Source organism: Rhinolophus sinicus, linkage group LG06, assembly GCF_036562045.2.
Source record: "Rhinolophus sinicus isolate RSC01 linkage group LG06, ASM3656204v1, whole genome shotgun sequence".
NCBI classification, from domain to species: Eukaryota; Metazoa; Chordata; class Mammalia; order Chiroptera; family Rhinolophidae; genus Rhinolophus; species Rhinolophus sinicus.
In genome coordinates this window covers 131,935,975-131,952,804 of record NC_133756.1, presented here as the reverse complement: position 1 = coordinate 131,952,804, position 16,830 = coordinate 131,935,975, and the positions used below count along the sequence as shown (strand labels likewise).

Genomic DNA, 16,830 nt, shown 5'->3' with positions numbered 1-16,830 from the left:
TTTAAGATCTCTGCTCTTATCCACTTTCCAATATGCAATGCAGTATTATTAACTCTAGTCACCATGCTGTACCTTACATCCCCATGACTTATTTATTTTATAACTGGAAGTTTGTCTCTTGACCTCCTTCACCCATTTCGCCCACCCCCCACTCTGGCAGCCATCAATCTGTTCTCTAATACGGTATTTGTCCTTCTCTGACTTATTTCACAAGATAAAATTTTAAAATAAATTGCTGCAAACAAAAACGTGGTTCATACTCACTTGGAGACTCTTCTTCACCAACTTTTGCTGGTTGCTCATGACAAAGATTAGTGACGATGCAGGAGAACGGACAACCGAATCAGCCGACAGCTTGATCTTGGACTTCCCAACCTCTAGAACGATGAGAAAATTAATTTCTGTTATTTAAGCCACCCAGTCTATTGCACTTTTGTTATCGTCGCCCGAGCAGATGCAGTACGTAATTTTAAATTGTAATTTCAAATTCTTTGTTGATGATATGCTGACCTTATATCCTACAACCTTGCCAAACTCACTTGTCAGTTCTCTCGCTTCTTTGTTGATTCTTTTCCACAGAGACAATTATGTCATCTGTAAGTAGAGACAGTTTTATTTTTTACATTCCAAACTGTATACCTTTTCTTTCTTTTTCTTGCCTTACTTCACTGGATAGAACTTCCAGTACAATCTGGTATAGAAGTGTTGAGCACAGATATCATACCTTTGTTCTCAAATTTAGGGGAAAAGCATTTAGTGTTTCATCATGAAGTGTGATATCACCTTTAGAATTTTTCTCAGGTGCCCTTTGTTTATTCCCAGACTGAGGAAGTTTCCTTCTGTCCTTAGTTGCTGAGAGTTCTTATTGTGAATAAATGTCAAATTTTGTCTGATGATTTTTCTATATTTATTGAGACGATGCTATGTTTTTTCTTATTCCTCTGTTGACAGTGATTTTCTCTGTTACATTGATTTTCAAATATTAAACTCAACTTGCATACCTGGGATAAGCCCCACTTGGTCATGATATACCTTTCTTTCTCTATATTGCTGGATTTTGATTTTCTAATGTTTTCTTAAGGATTTTTGTATCTATATTCATGAGGGCTGTTAGTCTGTAGTTCGTTTTTCTCATAATGTCTTTTTCTGGTTTCAGTATCTGGCCACATGGTATGGTTTCAGTATCAAGCCACATAAAATGAGTATTTCCTCCTCTTTAATTGTCTGGAAGAGCTTGCATATAATTGGTATTATTTCTTCCTTAATATTAATATTTGTTAGAATTTGCCAGTGAAGCTTTGTGGTTCTGGGATTTTCTTTGCTGGAAAATGTTAAATTACTAATTAAATTTCTATAATAGATACAGTATTGTTCAGATTATTTAATTCTTCTTGAGTTACATTTGGTAGTTTGTATGTTTAAGAAATTTTCCATTTCTTTTAAGTTATTAAATGTATCAGTATTATGTTTTTACAACAATATATTAATTCTGTGTTAGTGTTTATAAGATCCGTAGTAATGTCCCTTCATTCATTCCTGATATTGATAATTTGTATCATCTCGTCTTTTTTCTTAGACTGACTGACTAGAAGTTTATCGATTTTATTGATCTTGTCCAAGAACCAGCTTTGGATTTATTGAGTTTTCTATGTAACATTTTCCTTTTTAACTCCATTGATTTCTCCATTTATCTTCATCACTTCCCTCCTATTTGCTTTGGATTTAATTTACTTTTTTTCTGTTTTTGTTTTTGTTTTTAAGGTGAAAACTTAGAAAATTGATTTATAGCTTTCCTTCTTTTTAAACATAGGCATTTAATGCTATAAATATCTTTCTGCACAGTACTTGAGCTGCACCCCACTAATTTTAATATGTTGTGTTTTCATTTTCATTCAGTTCAAAATGTTTTCTAATTTATCTTATAATTTCCTCTTTGACCAATGGGTTATTAATAAATGCGTGTTTAAATTACAAATATTTGTGGATTTCCCGGGCATCATTTTTTATTAATGTCTAGTTTAATTCTATTTCATCAGACAACATATTTTATATAATTTCAGTTTTTTAAAATGATTTCTTAAGGTTTATTTAACGGCCTGGACTATGCTCTCTTTGGTGAATGCTATATGTGCAGTTAAGAAGAATGAGTATTCTGCTGTTGGAGTGTGGAGTTTTCTTTAAATGTCAATTAGGTCAATTTGATTGAGCATCTTTTCTTGTGCTTATTGCTATTTGTATATCTCTTTTTGGAGAAATGTCTGTTCAAATCATTTGCCCTTTAAAAAATTGTGTTGTTTGTTTCTTTGTTGTTTAGTTGTAGGAGTTCTCTATATATTATAGATTCAGCCATTAGTTCTTAAGATAATATTTTCTTTCCCTTCTCTTCTTCTGGGCCTTAAATTATACAGATTTTAGATCTTTTATATTATTTTACAGATCACTGAGGCTCTATTCGTTTTTTCAGCCTTTTTTTTTTCACTCTTTAATTCATTTTGGATCATTTCTCTATGTCTTAAAATTCATTGATCTTTTCTTTTGAAGTCTTTAATCTGTTAATCCTATTTTCATTTAAAATTTTGTACTTTTCATCTCTAGAACTTCCACTTTCTTTTTTTGTATCTTCCATTTCTTTCCTCATTATGTTCATATTTTTCTCTACATTCTTGAGCACATTTGTAATAGTTATTTCAAAATCCTTGTTTGTTACTATCATCATCTTTGTCATTTCTGTCTGTTCCTAATTACTGATTTTTCTCCTCATTATGAATCACATTTTTCAGCTTCTTTGAATGTCTAGTAATTTTTTATTGAATTCTGAACATTATTATTATTATGTTGTACAGTGTCTAGATTCTTTCCTTCTTCCAAAGACTATTTAGACTTTGTTATGTCGTGTAGTTAAGTTACTTGTGTATCAGCATGGTCAATTTGAGTCTTGTTTCAAAGCTTAATTAGGGCAAGTATAGGGTGGATTACTCTAGCTCTAGTTTAGTCCTGTTTCTAAGGTGTGACCCTTTCTGGAGGCTTAATTAAGTGCCTTGGATGTCCGCTGAGGTCACTCCCCTCGGGCTGGTCAGAACTTGAGTGTCTCGCAGCCCCAGGTAAGCTCCAGGAATTGCTCAGTTTACAATTACCCAATAGTTCTTTGCCCAACCTTATGGATTTCTACCCTGCGCGTGCGTGCCTTAGTATTCAGCAACAGAATTAATCTGTGCAGCTTTCTGGAGCTCTTTCTCTGCATAGCGCCCTCTACTCTGGTACTCGGCCACACAAATTCCAGTTGTGTCAGACTTCCTGAATTTGGTATTTGTCTCTTCAACTCAGTGAGTCCACCATGCTCTGCTGGGGCATCCTCCTCTATGTGCCTGTTCCAGAAAATGCCTCCAGGTAGAAAATTGGAGTTTTCTAGTAAGACTCATTTCATTTATTTCCCTTCTCTTGGGGAACCCAGCCCTGCACTGACTGTTGCCCAATATCTGAAAACACATATTTCATTTACTTTGTCCAGTTTTCTAGTTACGTATTTATCATTGTAGGGTAGATCTGCAATTGCAGGGTACTCCGCTGCGAGGTCGTGTATGTTTTCAGTTTCTCAAAGGTCTTCTTTACTTTCTGATTGTGCTTTCACATAAAAGTCTCCTGTGTTATGCATATTCAGATATCCTCACGAGTCATCCTGGGAATGTTAGTTAGAAGACTGTCTGTGTCCTTCCTGTTTCTTAAATTGATGTCATTTCATTGAGGAAAATTTCCCATGCCATCTCAACTTGTACACCAATTTGGGGTTGTCTATCATTTTCAAATAGCTAGTGAATTTTAACTGACTAATAATATGTGTAATAAAAGTCTAGATGACTCCGAATTGGTACTGTGTGAGGTTCCTCAGCAGCTATGTGAGTGGTTGGCTGAGGGTCCGTACCATAACCATTCACTCCTTAGGTGATACTGGTTCCTCTGCTGGTGGGATCACAATAGTGTTTCCTACATATAATCTCTTTGAATCTTCATATCATTCTCACAACTATTGTAATTATTATTCCAACTTTATAGTTGAGCGAACTGACATTCAGAGACATTCAGTAACTTCCCAAGGTCACAGAACTAGTGAGTGAAGCAACCAGTATGAGAACCTAGACAGTCTGTTCAACCTGTACTCCGTCCTGCCTCCCATTTGCTTTATAGCTTCCAGAAATTTCACATATCTGGGCTACTGATGGAGCTGTTTCATGTTTTTCATTACAGGTACAGGTATTTTCTAGTTATGAAATTTCCTTTGTCATTTTATATGGCTTCTTTGAGAGTGTTCATGACATTAGGTTTTTAAACCTTGAAACTATAGCCTGCAACATTTTTTCCATATTATAAACTATTTAAGTTAAATTCTTCTTGAAGGGGGTCAAATATATATGGTGATGGAAGGAGAACTGACTCTGGGTGGTGAACACACAATGTGAGATATAGATGATGTATCACAGAACTGTACACCTGAAATCTATGTAACTTTACTAACAATTGTCACCCTAATAAACATTAATTAAAAAAAAAACTCAAGTCAGGAAAAAAAATTCTTCTTGAAGTTAAAATCTTCAGTGAAACTACTGGACAAAAGAATAGACATTTTTGAGGGACTTCATATATACTTTTTAAACTAAAATGTTCATAAATTTTACCAAGATATCACCGTATATTTTATCCCTTTTACCCTCATCTACCACCCATATGGTGATAGAAGGAGAGCTGACTCTGGGTGGTGAAAACACAATGTGATTTATAGATGATGTAGTACAGAATTGTACACCTGAAACCTATGTAACTTTACTCACAATGGTCACCACAATAAACTTTAATTTAAAAATAAAAAAAGAAAATCATTTCAAAAAAAGAATTTACCAAGACCTTCCGGTCAAGCAGTGCACAAGAAAGACCACCAGCCACACCGTGAAGTGTCGTTTTTAATGGGTGTCTTTGGAAGACCCCAAGTTTCTAAGATATCTAATGCAGAATTTGAGGCATAGTGACATATGGGCAGAGGAGGTATTTTTGGGAGCAGTCCCTTCCCTGTACCTCCCAAATCCCTTACAGACCCCCTTTCTCCTCAGGCGGCCCCTCCTGCACATGTTGGGGGCAGGGCCTGAGCTGGGGGCACCTCTGCCAGGATCCTGCTGATCTATGTTCTTGCCTGACACTCAGCAGCTGTCGTGGAGGCGTGGGCTGCAGGCGCTGTTCCCCATGGGCCGTGTGCAGGCTGCAGGCCGGGGATCCTTTCCCGCCTAATCCGAGGGGCACTGAGGTGGGGAGGGAGACAGCTGGGTGTAACTGATCTGCAAAGGAATGGAATGGCACAGGCCTCCCAGTGTAGGGCTGGGCTGGCTGCAGGCTGCCCGCCCCAGCTGCCGAGCCTTTAACCCTTCCCTCTCTTACTTTTCTCCCCCCTCCATCCTGGGAGTTGATATCACCCAGCTCAGCCAGGTCCCAGAAATCTTTCCAGAGGGGTCTAAACACCTTGCAGAGGACCCAGCCTTGTAATAGTTACTGTTGGGGAGGCTAAGGCAAGAGCAAGAGGTTGGATCCTATCTGGCAAGCTTTCTGTCTTAGAAGGAGACAGAGCACTTGAAATGCCTGGTGATTCAGACAGTGGAGGCTGTGAGGTCAGAGCAGGGAGGACCAGCCTGGGTTGAAGCTCAGGGAAGACCCCCTGGAGGAGGCAATGGAAGGAACACTAGGTTTGAAGTCTGGTGCTGCCTCCACCATTGTTCACTTTGCAGTGAGACCTTGGGTGAATCACTGTCTCTGTCTAGAACCAGGTCCCTGCTCCTGAAAATGTGGAGTTCCAAGAATATGATCTTTAAGGTTTGGTCCATAATGGTAACAATAGCTCCATTCATTAAGTGCCTACCGTAGGCCAGGGGCTTTATCTACAAATATTCTTACCATCACGTGGCCAGATTCTTATTCCCGTTTTAGTGATGAGGAAACTGAGATTTGGAGAGCATAAATCATACAGTTGTTCAGAGAGAGAGCCTGACCCTGTAATCCAGGCTCCTCCACTGCATCCTGCTCCCTCTTCAACTCCAACAATCTATAAGTGGGGATTTAGTTCAGGTAGGGCAGACGTAGGATGCACAGCTGGCTGGGGCACAGCAGAGGCAAGACTGAGCAGTGAGCCCCGAGCTCCTGCACGAGGGTGGGCTGGGGCTGGGTCAGGCTCTTCACTGCTCCTGCTTTTCTCCTGCCCCGGGCATGGCTGGGCTGGGATGGCCTCGCTCAGCCAGGCAGCCTCACACATGGCTACAGTCTCTGCAGTTGTCCAGCCCGTTGCCATCCATGATCTCACTTGACCCTCATGCCAACCCTGGGATGCAAAACCTGTTACCCCTCCTCACGATGGGGGGCTGAAGCTTGAAATTTGTCAACATTCTGTAACTGGTCATCGACTGAAGAGAAACTAGAACCCTCTTTCCATGGCTCCCTCTGGCTTCCTGGAGGGAGGGTCCTGGAAAACAAGCTACTAGGCCCCCATCAATCCTCTTCATGCTTTCTCCTGGCTGAGAAGGAAAACATGAGTGTGGGCTCTGGAGTTAAACAAGCATGGGCTCAAATCCTGGCTCTCCCACTCTCCAGCTGTGTGGCCACTTCACCTTTTCGAGCCTTAGCTTTCTCATCTGTTGTGAATGAAATGTGGATGAATGATGAATGAGTATGGAAGCCATACTGCATCGCCCTGCCCTGAGCAGAGCAGAGACACAGGCTGGCAAGTGATGCCTCAGACAAGCAGAACCTAGGGCTGTGGGGGTACTAGAGGCCAAAAGAGGGATCCTGTGGGCTGGGGATTTGCAGTGAGGTGGGACTTAAGGCTGGTGTCAAGGTTAGGTGGGAACTTCCTAGGGAGAGGGAGGAAAAGGGCATTCCAGGTGAGGCAAAGGCCACAGGTAAAGGTGTAGAGTCAGGAATGGACACCATGTGGGAGGAGCAGGAGCAGACTTTGGGGTTCAGCTGGCTGGGGAAGACATTGGCCCAGAGAGAAGTGGGTCTTCCTGGCAAGTAGGGTCTGAGTAGCAAGCCTAGAGAATGGCTCAGCTCTGGAGAACAAGTTTTCCAAGGGTGCAGGAGCTGGACCAGTTACCCACCCTGTTTGTCATGCAGGGTCTCAGCTCCCGCTCCCCACATAAGAACACAGGACATGGTGAGGCCAAAAAGAACACCCACAAAGCCATAGACAGGGGAGTCATACCACTCCATTCTCACTGTCAGCTGGGTTGGAGACACAGGAAGTAGGAGCCACACTATCCGCAACCTGCCGTCTACTTCTCTCTGCCAACCAACCTCACTTGCTAGCAGCAATCCGCCGTGCTAACTGCAACCTGCTCTTGCTAGCTCAGCCAGCGTATTCTTGCTAGCCTCCATTTGCTGCTAGCGTAACCACGGCAGTTATATTAGTGGCCAATGGCTCACTGGTTACAGCTGATGGCCAACTAGCCACAGCTGATGGCCATCCAATCACAGTTGATGGCCATTTACTACCTGAACCAGCACCTTTCCACGTGAGGTCGAGAGCCGGGAAACTGCACTCCTGGCTCTGTCCCCACACTGTTGCCCACTTTATTCCCCCCAATCCCAGCGCGGCCAGGACCTCTGAGCAAAGAGCTGGGTGGGGGTGCGGTTCCAGCTTGGGAGAGACAGCTGTGCAGGCCTCCTGCCTGCTGCAGGGGATTAACTGGCACCGCCACAGTATTGTGGGGGCACCTGGCTCCCTGGCTCTGCCCACCCCTATGCCCTTTAACTTCTTGCTGCCCAGGCTCCTCACTTTCATGTTTAGAGGCATGTTCATGCTCATTTTTCAGTGCCCCATATTAGACACCGAGGACACAGAGATGAATAAAGATCTAGGGCAGGGTTTGCCCAGCCAGAGGTGCCTTTATCCATCACCGTCCCTCCTCAGGCCAGCCATGGGCCCTCTGAGACACTTAATCTCTCAGCAAAACCTTTCTTGTCTCTCCACTGGCTCATTCCAGGACATATGGTCAAGTCACTGCCTTCCTCAAACCATTAAACAAATAAACCTTTTCTTGACCTCATGCCCCATCTCTCTTCTGTCCTTCTCAGCCAAATTTCTCAGAGTTGTCTGCACTATCTCCACTTCCTCACTAAGGATAATGTCCACCAGACCCATTTCCCCCTTTTTCTGGGCACACAGTTGGACTACATTTCCCAGCATCCCTTGCATTTAGGTGAATTTTGGTCGGTGGAATGTGAGTGGAAGACAGCAAGCCACTTTCAGTCTCGCACCTCCAACCCCCCAGCATGTGCTCCCTGCACTCCTCCTGGGGCTGGCTTGATGCAGATGAGCATGGAACCTTTGGAAGGCTTGTGTTGAAGATGGTAGACACAAAACAGAGGAGCCAGGGTCTCTGAATCATTTTGGATGAAAGATTCCAGCTACTCGGGAACACCTGTTTGGTTTCTTTTCTTTTCTTTTTTTCCTTTTCTTTCATTTTCTCTTCTCTTTTCTCCTCCTCCTCCTCCTCCTCCTCCTTCTCCTTTCTTCTCCTTCTTCTCCTTTTTTTGTAAGAGGGAGAAATAAACTATCATGTTGTAGCCACAGAAAAGATCTGACTTGCTATGCATAAAAAACAAAAAATGAGGAATTTGGTTCCCCTTCACCTCTATCTCCCCATGTGGGACAACCCAGGAAAGTGATTGTGGGGGGTGGGGTGGGGGCTGTAAGTCTGAAAAGAGGTTTCAAAGGGGAACTCTTCTGGGAGAGAGATTTCCTGGGACAGGATGTGGCCAATGAACTTACACAAGTAGTGGTTGACCTTTGTCTTGTAGTTGTTCCTGTTTGATTTGGTGCTGTGATTGCCATGTGCTTTCCTCAAACCACCATGACAAGTGTGTGAGACTCCTTGAGGAAATGGGAAAGGTAGGGACACAAATGGGTGAACAGACCCTGGAGACCTAGGCCTCGGGAAGGAGGCTGAAGTGGGGGCAGGTGCTAACACCACTGACAGCAGTGGCAAGCAAAGAGTTAAGGGGCCTGTGAGCAGGATTGGCTCTCTGCTCAGTGAGGGCAGTAAAATCAGCATGTCGCCTCCAATTTGCTCCGGCCTGACCTTGAACGTGAATCATTCCATCACAATGTCCTTATTGATTTCCACAGGAAGAGGATTAAGCCCAGAAAATCAGGGCTGGAACTTGAGCCTGAAGCAAGGAAAATGGGATGGTTCTGGGGCTCAAAACCCCTCGTGTTTGCAAATACGTCACAGGGGGCTGCAGGCTGGGCAACCGCCCAGCTCGCTACCAGCTCTCTGAGTGGCTGGGTCCTGGGTTTCTGTTTCTTCCTTTTTTAAAAAATTAAATTTATTGGGATGACATTGGTTAATAACATTATATAAGTTTCAATTGTACAATTCTATAATACATCATTTGTATATTGTATTGTGTGCTCATCACCCAAAGTCTAGTCTCCTTCCATCACCATATATTTGACCTTCTTTACCCTCTTCATCCTCCCACCATGGACTTCTGTTTCTTACCTGTCTGGGGGTGCCTCCAGGATTTCTTAAGTTTTAAGTCATACATAGAGAGTGGGGAAGAAACAAGGGTTGGAGGAGATACTATAGATTCCCCTTGAAACTTGAGGCTATTCTGGGGTGGTCAGTTCATCCCCTGTACAGAGTGACAGACCTTGGGACCTTCAGAACCAAACAGGCTATTCCAGGACCAGCACTGCCATTGAACAAGCTGGCTCAAACAGCCAGAAAGGGCCATGCTAAGCCCTGAAAACCCTTCAAGGGAAAGAGATGGATATAGGGGTATGTATGTGTGTGTCTCCACATAGGTACACCAAGGAGGTGGGTCATTCTGTGGGAACTGACCCACACATTTCTTTCTTCATTTAACATATCCTGGAGAGCTCACCATGTCAGTATACAAAAAGGCTATATAATATTCTATGGTGTGGCTGGACTATTAATAGTTTATTTAATCACCCTACTGATAGGTATTTAAAGATATCCATTGTTTTGAACTTAAGACAATGCTGCAATACACATCCTGACTGGCACATGTTTTTTTGTATAAATTATTTCTTTACGTGCTGTATAGGTTTCCTATTGCTACTGTAACAAGTCATGACTAACTTAGTGCCTTAAAATAACACAGATTTATTCTCTCACCATTCTGGAAGTCAGATGTCTTAAATCAGGCTCACTGGGTTAAAAATCAAGGTGTTGGAAGGCCTGTTCCTTCTAGAGGCTCCAGGGGAGAATCCCTTTCTTCCTTTTCCAGCTTCTAGAGGCTGCCCATATCCGTGGCCAGTGGCCCCTTCCTCTAACTTCAAAGTGCATCTCTCCAACCTCAGCTTCTGTTATCACATCTCCTGTCTCTGACTCTGATCCTTCTGCCTCTCTCTTGTACAGACCCTGTGATTACATTGGACCCAACTTATTCACATCCACAAAGTCCTTTTTCCCATGGAAGGTAACAGAGTCAGAGGTTCCTGGCACTAACGTGTGGACATGCTTGATGGTCCATTGTACAGCCTACCCCACCTGCATAGAAATGGGATGGCTTAGTCCAAGGGGATATGTATTTTTAATGCAAATCAATGTCTACAAATTGTATCAATGAACACTCATATCGACATCACTGGTATTGGCTTTTTGAGAGCAATTGGGCACCATTAATTAAAGTTTAAAATCCTCACCCTCTCCAGTCTTCCTTATAGTATGGAGCAGGGTGTCATGCTGATTGATGATTTAGTTGTTAATCTTTCAGGAAAACATTTTGACCTAAAAGATTTCGTTTCCCAGGAGGGAACTGGGGGAACAAGACTGGGACTTTTGGCCAAAGGTTTGGGGTGGGAGGTTAGCTTCCAGGAGGAGCAGGCAGGAGGGGGTGGCTGAGTAGGAGTGAAGGTGAGGTTGGGGATAAAAAGCCAGGAGCACTGTCATTCCAGCGATGGGGTGTGATCATCAAAGCTATGACCACCTGTGAGTAAATTCACCCCCACCTGTGAGTGTAAGGTAGGGGTGAAGTAGGCAGCCTTGGAACTGGTGCCGACTGGAGCCAAGGAGGGTCAAGTCAGCAAAGCTGGGTCACCAGCAACAGATAGGATACGAAGAACAGGCATCGGAAAGCCTGAGGACACCCTTCCAAACCAAGGCTGCACAAAGACGTTCAGGCCAAGGCTGGGTGTCTTGGCCTGATGCCCTCTGTCCTTTACACAGCGGCTGACTAGGAGCAGCCCTGTTCAAAAGCTGCCTACTTGTACCTGGGCATAAACAGCTGGGAGTAGCAGTGAGAAGTGAACATCCAGGAAGACTGGGATTCCAGCAATGACTAAAGAATCACCTTATATCTTAATCTAAATGTCTTGCTGTATTATAGAACCCTGTTTTAAAATCAGTTCTCTTTAAAAGTTATGTTTTAAGTCCTGTTCTGTTGAGCTCAGGGTTTGAAACTCTCTCTGAAAGCTACTGATATGTTGTCTAGGGAGTAAATTGTGCCAAGAAAGTGCCTGATGATAAGCCTTCGATCATCATCAATGATGGAGAAGTGTGGAAGCCCTGTCCCACCCTCACTCTGGCTACAATTATAGGAAATTAAGAAGTATGAATTTAAGGCTCTAAATGTCCCTCTAAGTACTGCTTTAGCTGCATCTCAGAAGTTTAATGTGTCGTACTTTCATAATCATGCAGATCAAAATGTTGCCTAATTTCCAATCTGATTTCTTCTTTGATCCATGGCTTACTTAGAAGAAGGCTTCTTAAGAGTCTATAAAGCTCTCTTTTCATTAGGAAAAGTCCCAGGGTACATGTTAGTAGACAGCGGTACCATGAGGGGAGACACTTGTGAAATAAAAACCAAGGCTTCCAAGTTTTAGCTTCAAGGGGATGCTCTGCCCCTCCAGGTGGGGTGATGCTCTTGCACCCTAAGCACTGGCCCAGGCCCTAGAATTGTCCCCCTCTTATTGGTGCTTGCTTCCTCAGACCTCCATTTTCCTATTCCTCCCCACATGGGACAACCCAGAAAAGCACTCTCCCACTTGTCCCTTTGATGTGCCAGTGGTCCTTTAAAGTTGAAAGGCCACGAAGAACCCAGTCCCTGGATTCTCCCTTACCCTAGCACAGTCAACAGTGGCTGCAAACACTTACTGAGCTCTACGAGAGAACAACAGGGAGATAAATACAGACACGTTGAAAGGCCAACATGAAACCTACCCTCAGGGCCTGGCCTGCCCCATCCACGTCCTGTGCAAAAGACATCCGTCCTTGACACCACAGAGCTGGGACTAATCCTCAGGCCCCTCACCTGGGTGCTAGCTCCCCAGGTCCCAATGCCCCCTTCCTGCTTCCCAGCCCTTCCTCTAGGAGCCAGTCTTCTATCAGTTCAGTTCCAACCAGCAGACAACCAAGGAGGGCCTGCTCTGAGTGGAGCACAGGTGGGGCAGAAGTTGGGGTGATCTCCAGGGCCATAAAATAGTGCCTTCTCTTTACAGCTGAAACATCTTCAGATTCAAAGCAAACCTGACACCCTCAGAGATGCTCCAAGGCTCAGTGTCTTCCCATGGTTTATTGGATATATAATCAGAATATAGATACAGGAACAAAGAGGCTGCAAGAACACCTGGGACCATGCTGGCACAGGCGCCTCACCCCAACTCTAGGGATACTAGGGCAGCCACTCGTCTCCAGACAGGGCAGTGCTGGGGCCTGACCCTCCTGTTCATGCTCTTTGGAGCCAGCAGTACAAAGGGGCATGGTGTGGGTGGCATTGGCAGTGTGTGCTGGCAGGAGAACCTGGCCCTGGCTTTAGGAAACACACTCTGGTCAGAGAGAAGCTTCTGACAGATGCTCAGAGACTCAGGCTGCACACATACAGGGCTTGTGTTTTCTACTGGCAGGTGCTCTCCTGCTGAAGAGTCCCAGGAAGCAGTGAGCTGGAAATTGGCTGAACCACAAAACCCACACTGAGGCCCCTCCAGAGATCTGCTCTGCTATGTTCTTGGAGAAAAAGCCATTGCAAAGCCAGGAGCCACCCTGAAGGTACCCGTTAAACCACCTAAGGCCCTTGGAGGGGTGGGCTATCCATCAACACTGAGAGGAGTTGTGCTGGACCCTTGCTGAGGAAGTCCCATCACCACCTCACAAGAGCCAGCCCCCCTGCCAGGAAGGCTGGCTTTGGGGTGGGGGTTGGAGGTGGTATAGAGCAGGCATGGCCTCCTCTGCTAAATCGCTCCTGAATCACAATGTCAATAACAGATCCCAGGGCACCCTGCTCGGGGCTCAGGGGACTTGAACATCACCGACCCACTCCTCGGTCTCTGGACCTGACCTCACAGATGTCGGTGAGACTAAGCCTGGAACCCAACATTTTCGCTTTTGAGAATTCTTTCTGGTGGCTATATGCAGGCCTACATGTTGTAATTAAAGCCCCCTTTTCTGTTACTGTGTCTGTGGTTCTCCCGTGGTCAAAGGGGCCAAGAAAGAGAGTGGGCCCTCACATCCTGACCCTGCACTTGGTGTTGGGTCCAGCTCTGGTCCTGGCTTCTCTGGAAAGCTGTCACACCCACCACCAAAGCACTGCAGTCAGAGATGTGCAGGGACTGGTCTAGGGCCCATTCCAGACCTTAAGCCAGGAGCAGATTTAAGTTCCCCAAGCCCTCAGCTGTGGCACTTTCCCAAGTGTGAAGGAGGGGGATCCCAGACAGCGAGCCAGGATGGCCAGGTGTGGCCTCTTCTGGTCACTCCCTGTCTGCCTGCCACACCATGCTCAGCACGTACCAGCTCTCCAGACCTTTAGTGCCCCCGCCACATAGACACATGCACACTGGGCCAGCTGGAAGCAGAGAGTGGGAGTGGCAGAGGTGGCCCAGCTAGCCCTAGCCCAGCCCCAGGCCTCAGGACCACTGGCAGGCACAGTCGGTGGGTTCCTGCACTGTGTAGGGCACCCAGGTGGCGTTGGTGGCACAGAAAAGCTGCACGGAGCGCCGCTGCAGGCCCACCTCGCGGCAGCACTTGCAGAAGCGGGCATAGGTGTTGATGTTGTAGTTGTAGATGCTGGCAGATGGGCACCTCCCATCGCAGGACACAAGGTTCACCTGGAAAAGGAAGGCCAGTGAGGCAGCCTGCGCAGCCACCACTCCCCTGAGGCCCCTCCCTGCCCCCTCCCTCGGCCTTGTGTGTCACCCACGGGGGTGTTGCTTCTGCATTCGTTCTTGCGGATGGTCATACGGATGGTCACCTTCTTGCAGGAGCGCCCATCCTCTTTACCTGGGGGGACAAAGTGGGTGAGCCGCGGGGGCTGACAAGTGCTCCCAGGGTGGGCCAGATTGGGGCAGTTAGTGTCATGCTGGATGGTCCCTCTGTCAGCATTAGTGCCCATGCAGTAGAGCCCCTCCCCATCAGAGGGAAAGCCTTTTAACTCAGTGCCCTGGAAGGAGGTGGAGGCAGGGAAGGCAGGGGAGACAGAGGAAGATGAGGCATGGCCTGCGGGGCTGTGGGCTAGGGAAGGGGATCAGGGGACAGGGCAGGCTGCTTCCCCACCCCATTCAATCCCTGTCTCTAACCCCTGTCGGCGATCTCACCCCTCTCTGAGCTTCAGCTTTTCTACTCAAGAGGGCTTCTAGCATCACAGTTCTGCAATTCCCTGGATGAATACAAACCCCAGACGCTAGGACCACGCTTGCATACAGCAGGTTCACTCGGGTTCCCTGTCTATCAGACAGGGCCAGGGAGTCACCCACCTCACACAGCTGTTACCGGGATGGAACTTGGTAAGTGTGCAGTTTCCTGCCTGGAGCACGCCTCCCAGAGACAACCAATCACAGGCCTCATTCACACCCTCACCTGCTTGAGTATCGCCTCACTGAGGTCTATCCCGATCCCTTTTGAAATGGCAACTGCTTCCCTCAGCAGTCCTCCCTGACCCCCTTCTTCCCTATTTCTATTCAGGACTCTGTCACCATCCCGTCAGAGACACACTTTTAATTATGTTGTTGGAGGGTAAGCTTTAGGGCCTGCTTTTGCCTGGCCCCGTCTACAATTTGTTATTCTTTCTTCCTTCATTCTATAGAAATATTCACTTTCACACCTCGATATGGATTTGTAAGTTCATGTTCTTTTTCTGAATGAAGCCTCCCAAATTCCATAAAGTTCATTCCCCTTAAAACCAGATGCATCCATCCTATTATATATTCTGCTTGTTATTTGTCTCTCCCACTAAAATGTCAGCTCCACGAGGCCTTGTTTATGCTGTGTCTCCCGTGCCTAGAACAGGGCCTGGCACATGGGTGCTCAGCAAATATTTGCCAAATGCATGGCTTGCTCCGGGACCCCAGGGTGCCTGCCGGAAACGGGGAGGGGGGCGATTCCTTTCTGCCGGCCTCTGGGCCTCACCACAGGAGGGTTCCCACCACACCGGCCGGCTGGAGGACTCCTGGCCAGAGGTAAGTTCTTATCCTCCCCCTCTGCTCCCGAGAGGCAGCAGAACCAAGTGCTCCCTGGCTATGGCTCTCTGAGCCCTGGACCGAGGATGGCTGAGTGACCAGCGGGAGCAAAGCGGTGGTAGCATTGGGCATTGATGGGCGCCAGATGAGTGGGCACCGCTGAAGCGTTCCCATGCAAGCCCAGGGGATGCAGCTTGCTACCCAGCATGCACTGTTGGCCAAAAGGCCTTCACCAGAGGCAGGGAGCAGGGGTGCTGCCCTCCCCTCCCCCACCGCCAGAGCTGGGGCCACCTAGCAGAAGGGACATTGTTGGAAATAGCAACGCGGCTGCCACCTCCAGTTCCATGGGCTTCCGAGAAGAGTACCTGGGTGGCAGTGGACACTAACCCGTGGAGGAGAGGCAGGGCTAACGGGGACCACGGGAAACAGGGTCCCCGGGGAACCTGGGGAAAGGGATACGGGTCTCAGGTCACATGGGACATTCAGGGAACATGACTTGTGTTCAGCCATTGAGGCACTGAGCCCAGCATCCATGAGGTGGACATAAAACGTCCCAAATTCTCCAGCTCTCCAAGGACGGGTCTGAAGCCTGGGGGAGGGGAGGCATGTGGCAAAGGCACTAAGGCTGATTGGAACCTGCATGCATATATGGTTGAGGGCTGCAGGTTCCGGGGACTGGGTGTGAGAACAGTTGCACAGAGCTCTCACTCAGACTCACCAGGGACCCTGTGAGCCTGAATCTCACCCAGAAGGACCCTTTGAGACAGGGCTCCTAGCCACAGGGAGAATTCATGTGGGGGGCATCTGGGCTGGGGGTCTTGGCAGAGGCAGAAGGAGGCCAACCAGCCAGTGGGTTACTGACCTCCTGGATGCAATATGCCAACGTCCCCCATCTCACAAGAAACGGGGGCCTTGTGTTGGGTCAGGGACATGAGCATGGCCTCTGTCCACCTGCATATCTGTGCCAGTGTCATGGGCCTCGTGGCAGGGGTGTTATCCTTTCAGCTACTTACCACTGAAGAGACACCATCAGAGATGCCAGGCCAGGAACCTAGCTCTCCGAGCCCCAACATGACACCTTGCCCTCCCAGAGCCCCTCACCCCTGGGCCCCCACCATGCTCACTCACATGTCCTGCAGCATCCTTCCAAGGAAGGTACCACCGAGCCCCCAACCTGGAGGGAGAGGAGGGAGGGTAGGTGGGAGGTCCTGTCCAGGCCAAGAGCCAAGATCCCAGCAAGAGGCAAAGAGTACGAGAGACTTGATTCCTCTCCTCCCAGGATGCCCCAGGGAGCTGGCCATCAGGCCCGGGCAAGAGGGAGAAGGGACCCCTGGGCTGGCATGGGAGAGCCAAAGGGGCTCAACTGACCGGTTGGGATACTG

General features: G+C 47.0%; 1 protein-coding gene across 2 annotated transcripts in view; it reads right to left on the bottom strand.

Moving 5' to 3' along the window:
• Positions 1-12,554: 12,554 nt before the first annotated feature.
• OTOG (otogelin) overlaps positions 12,555-16,830 on the bottom strand; it is a 73,642-nt gene continuing 69,366 nt past the window's right edge. The window contains exons 52-55 of one of the 2 annotated variants that reach the window (XM_074336095.1): positions 16,577-16,622; positions 15,836-15,891; positions 14,194-14,273; positions 13,974-14,101 (exon numbers count right to left, since the gene is read on the bottom strand). In XM_074336095.1, coding sequence (XP_074192196.1) covers positions 14,241-14,273; positions 15,836-15,891; positions 16,577-16,622 — 135 coding nt within the window. In that variant the 3' untranslated portion in view covers positions 13,974-14,101; positions 14,194-14,240. Of the gene's footprint in view, positions 14,102-14,193; positions 14,274-15,835; positions 15,892-16,576; positions 16,623-16,830 lie in introns of both variants that reach the window. The other variant, XM_074336096.1, reaches the window with a different exon arrangement.